The sequence below is a fragment of the Ranitomeya variabilis genome, chromosome 4 (genome assembly GCF_051348905.1).
Source record: "Ranitomeya variabilis isolate aRanVar5 chromosome 4, aRanVar5.hap1, whole genome shotgun sequence".
Classification (NCBI taxonomy): Eukaryota; Metazoa; Chordata; class Amphibia; order Anura; family Dendrobatidae; genus Ranitomeya; species Ranitomeya variabilis.
In genome coordinates this window covers 672638583-672649494 of record NC_135235.1, presented here as the reverse complement: position 1 = coordinate 672649494, position 10912 = coordinate 672638583, and the positions used below count along the sequence as shown (strand labels likewise).

The 10912-nt window shown below is 50.5% G+C and overlaps 1 protein-coding gene across 1 annotated transcript; it reads right to left on the bottom strand.

Annotated features, from left to right (window-relative positions):
* Positions 1-2125: 2125 nt before the first annotated feature.
* LOC143768203 (C3a anaphylatoxin chemotactic receptor-like) lies at positions 2126-3046 on the bottom strand. Its single transcript, XM_077256894.1, has one exon. The coding sequence runs from the start codon at positions 3044-3046 to the stop codon at positions 2126-2128; it is 921 nt and encodes a 306-aa protein (XP_077113009.1).
* Between the last annotated feature and the right edge of the window lie 7866 nt (positions 3047-10912).

Genomic DNA, 10912 nt, shown 5'->3' with positions numbered 1-10912 from the left:
ACCCCACTGACCATAAGAGCTTACACTCTGCAGGAGAGGGAGAATCCTACTAACCATAAGAGCGTACACTCTACTGAAGAGAGAGAGAGGACCCATTAACCATAAGCACTCACACTCTACTGAAGAGAGAGAGAAGATCCCACTGACCAAAAGAGCTTACACTCTACAGCAGAGAGAGAGAGGACCCTGCTGATCATAAGTTCTTAAACTCTACAGAAGAGAGTGCGAGAGGACCTCACTGACCATAAGAGCTTACACTCTATAGAAGAGAGTATGAGAGGACCCTGCTGACTATAAGAGCTTACACTCTACAGAAGAGAGGATTCCACTGACCATAAGAGCTTACACTCTACAGAAGAGAGAGGACCCCTCTGACCATAAGAGATTACACTCTACAGTAGAGAGAGCGAAGACCCTGCTGACTATAAGAGCTTACACTCTACAGAAGAGAGGATTCCACTGACCATAAGAGCTTACACTCTACAGAAGAGAGAGAGAGGACCCCTCTGACCATAAGAGATTACACTCTACAGTAGAGAGAGCGAAGACCCTGCTGACTATAAGAGATTATGCTCTGCAGAAGAGAGAGAGCACACTGCTGAACATAAGAGCTTACACTCTACAGAAGAGAGTGCGAGAGGACCCTGCTGACCATAAGAGTTTGCACTCTACTGAAGAGAGCGAGAGAGAAGATCCCACTGACCATAAGAGCTTATACTCTACAGAAGAGAGGACTCCACTGACCATAAGAGCTTACACTCTAGAGAAGAGAGAGAACCCTGCTGACCAAAAGAGCTTACACTCTACAGGAGAGGGTCCTGCTGTCTATAAGAGCTTACACTCTACAGGGGAGAGAGAGAACTCTGCTGATCATAAGAGCTTACACTCTACAGGAGAGAACTCCAATGACCATAAGATCTTACACTCTTCAGGAGAGAGAGAGAGGACCTTGCTGACCATAAGATCTTACACTCTACAGGAGAGGGTCCTGCTGTCTATAAGAGCTTACACTCTACAGGAGAGAGAGGACCTCACTGACCATAACATCTTATACTCTACAGAAAAGAGAGGGTCCCGCTGTCGATAAGAGCTTACACTCTACAGGAGAGAGAGGACTCCACTGATTATAAGAGTTTACACTCTACGGAAGAGAGCGAGGACCCTGCTGACCATAAGAGCTTACAGTATACGTGGATAAATGACTCTGTGCTCCCATGAGAATAGCTGATCTGTGATGGCCGAGGTACTGACACCCCTGTACCAGGTATGATAATCCGCCAGATGTCATAGCTGTGGGGCATTTTTTGAAGGTTCTTGGTTCTTCATTATCCCGTTCTTTGATGCTTTAGCACTGTGGGAAATTATGTTGGGCTGCTTTTTGTGATCAGCTAATCAAATCTAAAAATGTTTGAACTCACATGAAACTATGAATTTCAGGAAATAGGACAAGAATATCCACAGATCGATCTGCTCGTCTTTGATATACATACATAATTGATGTGAACTGCGGAAACTACTGGGACACTTTAATGAATATGGTGGAATTACAATTTTTTAAAAACCCTTTGCTTCGAATGGGATTATTTTTCACCCCTTTATCAGCTCATTATGTTGTAAAATGAAGGTTGACTTTCAAAACTAAATTTCATCCTGCAAAAAATCATGTCTCATTCATTTTTGTTGTCGCAAAAATAACATTTTATGGTACTTGGAAAAAGAGGAAAAAAAGAAAAATGGCCCAGAGTCCAAGGTGTTAAGAGTAGAGATGAGCGAACATCGTCAGCTCCCTCCTTATTTGGCAAGCTATAGCTCTTACCGAAGAAGCTGCAACAGGAACCCGGATCGCTCCAGATAATCAGGTGTCCGGCGCCGCAGCTGCATGTGTTGTGGCTGTGTGACAGTCACAATACATGCATGGAGAGACTGTGTGTTGTGACTGTCACACAGCCGTGACACATGCAGCTGCGCCACCAGACACCTGATTATCAGGAGCGCTCCAGGTATCCGGGTTCCCGCTGCAGCTTCTTCAGTAAGCGCTATAGCTTGCCGAATAAGGAGGGAGCCGACGATGTTCACTCACCTTTAGTTAAAAGGTGTCACATAGAGGAGATACCAGGAATGTACATTACACATCAGTAGTACCAGCATTTCCTTTATCTCCTCGCTCTCTGCACAGGTCATTAGGATGGTCACCTAAGGCTCTTTCTAGCCTGGAGGGGATGGAGCTGAGGAAACCGTGTTGGAAATCCGGTGTCATAAATACATAAATTATTGGATTCAAGCAACTGTTAAGGCAAGCCAGAATGATAGTGACAGTGTGTACTATATAGAATGTTGTGTAATATCCATACAAGAGTATTAGATGCAAGATGTAGTATGGAAACCAGCAGATGAAGAAGCACAATATAACAGCAGTGATGATCCTGGAGGATCTCTGAGATCTCTGGGATCTCTTACTTTTTCTAAGTTTGTAGAAAATGGTGACATAAGAGGTGACGATGACGAGAAAAGGGATCACACACATTATAATGAATCTGATCCGCTGAATTGTCAGATGAAACTCAATGTTATAAGGAGATGTGTAATAATATACACACCATTCAGCTAGAGAACGTACACGGTATCTACATAAGTAAAACAGTGCACCAGCCACAATGAAGCTCAGCCCCCAGATGATCGCTGCACTCATTCTCACCAGATTGCAAGATCTATGGACTTTGGCCCAGAATGGCCACATGATGGACACCCAGCGCTCAATACTCATGGCCGTCAGGAGGAGAACACTGGCGCTCATGTTCACGTGAAACAAAAAAATGTTAACTATACAACGTGCAAAATCTAGGTGGTGTAAGAAAACTGAGGCCCACTCAGCAATTCTCAGGGGGAGAGATGAGCAGCACAGGAAGTACGCGATGGCCAGGTGGAGGAACCACACGGCACTGATTGTGTTCTTCATCCTGAATCCTGCAATCCAGATGATTAATCCATTACCGATAATCCCGAGAGCAAAAACAATGCCGCATAATGTAATGGACGTCTTCTGCATAATGTTTTCATAATAATAAATATTGTTATACTCCACAGATGACCTGAAAAGACAGAATAGGGTAGATATTAGGCAAATGAACAATTTAGAACCTTTTGCAATTCCTGTGAGAAAATGTAGGAAGAGTAATATGAGTAATCTGCAATACATATGACCATTGTGACACAGTCTTTGGAGGGGGGATATATATCTCTGTGGTTATTGACTTCAGTGATATAAAAACCCAGAAGTTTTCCTCCAGCACATTAACTGCTGCAAGGGTTTAACAGCCAATTAGTTTAAAGATCTGGGTTTTTGTGGACAACCATAGAGCGGGTGGGAGGTTGTCCACCTTATCTCCACCCCAGGGAGTGGTCTGGGGCTTAAATAGCTGGCCTCCAGAGGCACTCTGGTTTCAGTGTCTGGAGAAGAACAATTCGAGAAGTGTTTTTTGTTTTGCTTATACCTGAACTGTGGGTACTGCTAACCCTAAGCAGGCTGATCCCCGCTAGCAAAAGGACTGTGTTTTGTGCTACCATTTTGTTTTGTTGTTTTTGCCCAAAGGGCTGTGTTTATTTGTTCCTTCAGCTTGGTTTATGCTGCACGTAATAAACCAGGGATATTCTTACAGAGACACTGTTCCTGTGTCTACCTCTGTGTACAGCTGAGTGAACCAATCTACCACAGGTGGTGTTAGAAGTGTGGGCAGTAGTGTTGAGCGATACTTTCCGATATCGGAAAGTATCGGAATCGGAAAGTATCGGCCGATACCGTCACAGTATCGGAATCCAATCCGATACCGATACCCGATCCCAATGCAAGTCAATGGGACGAAAATATCGGAATTAAAATAAACCCTTTATACACTTGTAGGTTCATTCTACATGAAGGAAAACAACTAAGAATAATGTAGGATGTATTGGGGGACGTGGCGGAGACATTAAAGGCACAGAGGTTTAGCCCAATCTAATAGAATAGCAGGATTTTTTTTTTTTTTTTATGACGTTCGGCGTTAGAAAGAATTTGACTATGTTATTTTTTTTTTTTATGTCAGATATTGATGTTTCACTACTTCCACGCCCTTCACCTTCTTTTTTACTTCTCCCACGCTTTCTTCTTCATTATCCTCATCATCAGCTTCTTTGACATCAACTTCTTCACCTTCTTCATCTTCTTCTTCATCTTCTACCTATTATTTTTTGGGTTACATTGTTCATATTCTTTTTATTTTACTATTATCTTCATCATATTCTACTTCTTCATCATATTCTTATTTGTGACAGGCATTCCCGTAGTTGTTATCTATAAAAGTTTGAAGATTACACCTTCCGTTCTGCCTGTCACAAAACAGTTACATTTGTCCGCGTTCAGTTTGGCCTGCAGCATCAGGCTTTATCCAGGGGCACCACGAGGAGGAACGGACTCACCCCCATACACTGCTTAGTCTTCTTCTGCTTATAATTTACATAATATTTTTTGCTCTGATATTTTGTGTTATGCTTAATGTCCTTCTGCTCTTTGTTCTGCAGCCTCTTGTTCTTCTGCTTCTCGGTCTTCCAGGTCGTCGTCGTCTCCAGGGTCGTCGTCTCCGGGGTCGTCGTCATCGGGGTCGTCTCCGGGGTCGTCGTCATCGGGGTGGTCTTCAGGGTCATCGTCTCCAGGGTCGTCGTCATCACGGTGGTTGTCGTCTCTGGTGTCGTCGTCATCTTAGGGGTGGTCTTCCGGGTCATCGTGTTTAGTCTCTTGAACTTGGAAATGCAGCAGAAGGTACAAGAAGGCTGAGAGAATGCCGAGAACCAGCTGATGGAACTGGAGCTCAGATGGCTACCCGAAGGTCCAAGAGCCAATGGAACGACCGAGGACCAGCTGACGTTACTGGAACCCGGTTACTAAGCAGGAGGTACCCGTGCTGAAAGCACTACCAAGGACCACCTGACGTTGGTGGAACTCAGATACCCAGAGGGAGGCACCTAAGCCAAAGGCTCTGCCCGGAACCAGCTGACGGTACTGGAACCAGGATGGGGAGCAGAAGGTACAAGAGCAAAAGACACTGCCGAGAACCAGCTGACGGTGCTGGAACCCGGATGGGTAGCCGAAGGTCCAAGAGCCAATGGAACTACCGAGGACCAGCTGACGTTACTGGAACCCGGTTACTAAGCAGGAGGTACCCGTGCCTGAAAGCACTACCAAGGACCACCTGACGTTGGTGGAACTCGGATACCAAAGGGAGGCACCTAAGCCAAAGGCTCTGCCCGGAACCAGCTGACGGTACTGGAACCAGGATGGGGAGCAGAAGGTACAAGAGCAAGTGTCTGCGTGGCTTTTGCAGGACACGATGCCGGCTGCACAGCAGGGGAACAGCTGGCGGTGCTGAACCCCACTGACACATTGGCTGGTGTTTTTCTCTGTGCAGCTAGCACATCTGGGCCCCAACTGGCGGTGTGTTAGAGCCCAGGGACAGCAGGAGAAGGAGGAGGAGCAGGAGCAGGGGGAGGGGAGTGTAGGCCGAAGCCTGCACTGGCGGCAGCTTTGGGTGTGTTGTGTCTGCGTGGCGGTCGCAGGACACGTTGCCGGCTACACAGCAGGGGAACAGCTGGCGGTGCTGGACCCCACTGACACATTGGCGAGGTGTTTGGCTCTGTGCAGCCAGCACTTCCGGACAGCAACGAGCGGTGTTGTAGCCCGGGCTCTGCAGGGGGAGCAGAGTGTAGGCCGAAGCCTACTTGAACCAATTTCAAAGGTAACCTTTAACCCCCCCTCAGGGGTTAGAAAGTAGAAGAGCCACAGCTTATGCAGCAGTAGTGCTGCGCAAGTCAAAGGTTGCTCTTGTAATTTTTCTCCTTGCACACGCTGAATGGAACACGTATAACATTTAGCCCTTTATACAGTCAAACTGTGTAATGGAGGCGAGAGTTCCCTTTGTAATGAGACGCAGCACAGATGTCAAGAATCCCACCTTGGTGCTGGGTGCAGCCTCCTGAGCGTTGTTATTTGCTGTACAGGAGTCTGCGCTGTCGTGTTATCCCCTGGCCTAGCGCCGTTAGCGCTGCCCATCTTCTGACATCATTTAATGTCGGCCGTTGCGGTTCGCGATGACCATGAATCCCAGCCCCGCAGTGTCTTAACATTGTTAAAACACTGCGGGGCTGGGATTCAGGGCCTGGCGCAGCACATATGTTCGCCTCTCACACGCGGGTCCTTACACCCGCTTCAGACTGTGCGGCGTCATCTGATCCCTTATCGCATGCCACGGCCATGAAGCCGCACAGTCCGAAGAAGGCGGAAGGAGAGGAGGGACAGGCGAACTGATGCACTGATCCTGCCCATCAATCACACCCTCGCAGTCCCAATAAATAAGACACCGAGGGGCGTTGTGTGGGTCAGGGCGGCCGCAGAGGCGCAGCCAGCCAAACAATGATGCCAGAAGACGGGCAGCGCTACCAAGGGGGTTGCAGCGTGTCATTACAAAGGAAAGTCACACCCCCGGGACGGTTAAATGGTCACACAGAGGACACATTTCAGACGTGTTTTCAGTTCCACATGTGCGAGGAGAATACGTTTATGAGCCACCTTGCACACATGCAGCATTACCGCTGTACAAGGTGGCTGGATAACGTAAAAACGCCTGGGGGAGGGGGGACAGGTTCCCTTCAATTTCAGTTCTTGTGTCTGCGTGGCTTTTGCAGGACACGTTGCCGGCTGCACAGCAGGGGAACAGCTGGCGGTGCTGGACCCCACTGACACATTGGCTGGTGTTTTTCTCTGTGCAGCTAGCACATCTGGGCAAAAACTGGCGGTGTGTTAGAGCCCAGGGACAGCAGGAGGAGGAGCAGGAGGAGGAGGAGCAGGGGGAGGGGAGTGTAGGCCGAAGCCTGCACAGGCGGCAGCTTTGGGTGTGTTGTGTCTGCGTGGCTTTTGCAGGACACGTTGCCGGCTACACAGCAGGGGAACAGCTGGCGGTGCTGGACCCCACTGACACATTGGCGAGGTGTTTGGCTCTGTGCAGCCAGCACTTCCGGACAGCAACTAGCGTTGTTGGAGCCCGGGCTCTGCAGGTGGAGCAGAGTGTAGGCCGAAGCCTAATTGAACCGATTTCAAAAGTCACCTTTAACCCCCCCTCAGGGGTTACAAAGTAGAAGAGCCACAGCTTATGCAGCAGTAGTGCTGCGCAAGTCAAAGGTTGCTCTTGTAATTTTTCTCCTTGCACACGCTGAATGGAACACGTATAACATTTAGCCCTTTATACAGTCAAACTGTGTAATGGAGGCGAGAGTTCCCTTTGTAATGAGACGCAGCACAGATGTCAAGAATCCCACCTTGGTGCTGGGTGCAGCCTCCTGAGCGTTGTTATTTGCTGTACAGGAGTCTGCGCTGTCGTGTTATCCCCTGGCCTAGCGCCGTTAGCGCTGCCCATCTTCTGACATCATTTAATGTCGGCCGTTGCGGTTCGCGATGACCATGAATCCCAGCCCCGCAGTGTCTTAACATTGTTAAAACACTGCGGGGCTGGGATTCAGGGCCTGGCGCAGCACATATGTTCGCCTCTCACACGCGGGTCCTTACACCCGCTTCAGACTGTGCGGCGTCATCTGATCCCTTATCGCATGCCACGGCCATGAAGCCGCACAGTCCGAAGAAGGCGGAAGGAGAGGAGGGACAGGCGAACTGATGCACTGATCCTGCCCATCAATCACACCCTCGCAGTCCCAATAAATAAGACACCGAGGGGCGTTGTGTGGGTCAGGGCGGCCGCAGAGGCGCAGCCAGCCAAACAATGATGCCAGAAGACGGGCAGCGCTACCAAGGGGGTTGCAGCGTGTCATTACAAAGGAAAGTCACACCCCCGGGACGGTTAAATGGTCACACAGAGGACACATTTCAGACGTGTTTTCAGTTCCACATGTGCGAGGAGAATACGTTTATGAGCCACCTTGCACACATGCAGCATTACCGCTGTACAAGGTGGCTGGATAACGTAAAAACGCCTGGGGGAGGGGGGACAGGTTCCCTTCAATTTCAGTTCTTGTGTCTGCGTGGCTTTTGCAGGACACGTTGCCGGCTGCACAGCAGGGGAACAGCTGGCGGTGCTGGACCCCACTGACACATTGGCTGGTGTTTTTCTCTGTGCAGCTAGCACATCTGGGCAAAAACTGGCGGTGTGTTAGAGCCCAGGGACAGCAGGAGGAGGAGCAGGAGGAGGAGGAGCAGGGGGAGGGGAGTGTAGGCCGAAGCCTGCACAGGCGGCAGCTTTGGGTGTGTTGTGTCTGCGTGGCTTTTGCAGGACACGTTGCCGGCTACACAGCAGGGGAACAGCTGGCGGTGCTGGACCCCACTGACACATTGGCGAGGTGTTTGGCTCTGTGCAGCCAGCACTTCCGGACAGCAACTAGCGTTGTTGGAGCCCGGGCTCTGCAGGTGGAGCAGAGTGTAGGCCGAAGCCTAATTGAACCGATTTCAAAAGTCACCTTTAACCCCCCCTCAGGGGTTACAAAGTAGAAGAGCCACAGCTTATGCAGCAGTAGTGCTGCGCAAGTCAAAGGTTGCTCTTGTAATTTTTCTCCTTGCACACGCTGAATGGAACACGTATAACATTTAGCCCTTTATACAGTCAAACTGTGTAATGGAGGCGAGAGTTCCCTTTGTAATGAGACGCAGCACAGATGTCAAGAATCCCACCTTGGTGCTGGGTGCAGCCTCCTGAGCGTTGTTATTTGCTGTACAGGAGTCTGCGCTGTCGTGTTATCCCCTGGCCTAGCGCCGTTAGCGCTGCCCATCTTCTGACATCATTTAATGTCGGCCGTTGCGGTTCGCGATCACCATGAATCCCAGCCCCGCAGTGTCTTAACATTGTTAAAACACTGCGGGGCTGGGATTCAGGGCCTGGCGCAGCACATATGTTCGCCTCTCACACGCGGGTCCTTACACCCGCTTCAGACTGTGCGGCGTCATCTGATCCCTTATCGCATGCCACGGCCATGAAGCCGCACAGTCCGAAGAAGGCGGAAGGAGAGGAGGGACAGGCGAACTGATGCACTGATCCTGCCCATCAATCACACCCTCGCAGTCCCAATAAATAAGACACCGAGGGGCGTTGTGTGGGTCAGGGCGGCCGCAGAGGCGCAGCCAGCCAAACAATGATGCCAGAAGACGGGCAGCGCTACCAAGGGGGTTGCAGCGTGTCATTACAAAGGAAAGTCACACCCCCGGGACGGTTAAATGGTCACACAGAGGACACATTTCAGACGTGTTTTCAGTTCCACATGTGCGAGGAGAATACGTTTATGAGCCACCTTGCACACATGCAGCATTACCGCTGTACAAGGTGGCTGGATAACGTAAAAACGCCTGGGGGAGGGGGGACAGGTTCCCTTCAATTTCAGTTCTTGTGTCTGCGTGGCTTTTGCAGGACACGTTGCCGGCTGCACAGCAGGGGAACAGCTGGCGGTGCTGGACCCCACTGACACATTGGCTGGTGTTTTTCTCTGTGCAGCTAGCACATCTGGGCAAAAACTGGCGGTGTGTTAGAGCCCAGGGACAGCAGGAGGAGGAGCAGGAGGAGGAGGAGCAGGGGGAGGGGAGTGTAGGCCGAAGCCTGCACAGGCGGCAGCTTTGGGTGTGTTGTGTCTGCGTGGCTTTTGCAGGACACGTTGCCGGCTACACAGCAGGGGAACAGCTGGCGGTGCTGGACCCCACTGACACATTGGCGAGGTGTTTGGCTCTGTGCAGCCAGCACTTCCGGACAGCAACTAGCGTTGTTGGAGCCCGGGCTCTGCAGGTGGAGCAGAGTGTAGGCCGAAGCCTAATTGAACCGATTTCAAAAGTCACCTTTAACCCCCCCTCAGGGGTTACAAAGTAGAAGAGCCACAGCTTATGCAGCAGTAGTGCTGCGTAAGTCAAAGGTTGCTCTTGTAATTTTTCTCCTTGCACACGCTGAATGGAACACGTATAACATTTAGCCCTTTATACAGTCAAACTGTGTAATGGAGGCGAGAGTTCCCTTTGTAATGAGACGCAGCACAGATGTCAAGAATCCCACCTTGGTGCTGGGTGCAGCCTCCTGAGCGTTGTTATTTGCTGTACAGGAGTCTGCGCTGTCGTGTTATCCCCTGGCCTAGCGCCGTTAGCGCTGCCCATCTTCTGACATCATTTAATGTCGGCCGTTGCGGTTCGCGATCACCATGAATCCCAGCCCCGCAGTGTCTTAACATTGTTAAAACACTGCGGGGCTGGGATTCAGGGCCTGGCGCAGCACATATGTTCGCCTCTCACACGCGGGTCCTTACACCCGCTTCAGACTGTGCGGCGTCATCTGATCCCTTATCGCATGCCACGGCCATGAAGCCGCACAGTCCGAAGAAGGCGGAAGGAGAGGAGGGACAGGCGAACTGATGCACTGATCCTGCCCATCAATCACACCCTCGCAGTCCCAATAAATAAGACACCGAGGGGCGTTGTGTGGGTCAGGGCGGCCGCAGAGGCGCAGCCAGCCAAACAATGATGCCAGAAGACGGGCAGCGCTACCAAGGGGGTTGCAGCGTGTCATTACAAAGGAAAGTCACACCCCCGGGACGGTTAAATGGTCACACAGAGGACACATTTCAGACGTGTTTTCAGTTCCACATGTGCGAGGAGAATACGTTTATGAGCCACCTTGCACACATGCAGCATTACCGCTGTACAAGGTGGCTGGATAACGTAAAAACGCCTGGGGGAGGGGGGACAGGTTCCCTTCAATTTCAGTTCTTGTGTCTGCGTGGCTTTTGCAGGACACGTTGCCGGCTGCACAGCAGGGGAACAGCTGGCGGTGCTGGACCCCACTGACACATTGGCTGGTGTTTTTCTCTGTGCAGCTAGCACATCTGGGCAAAAACTGGCGGTGTGTTAGAG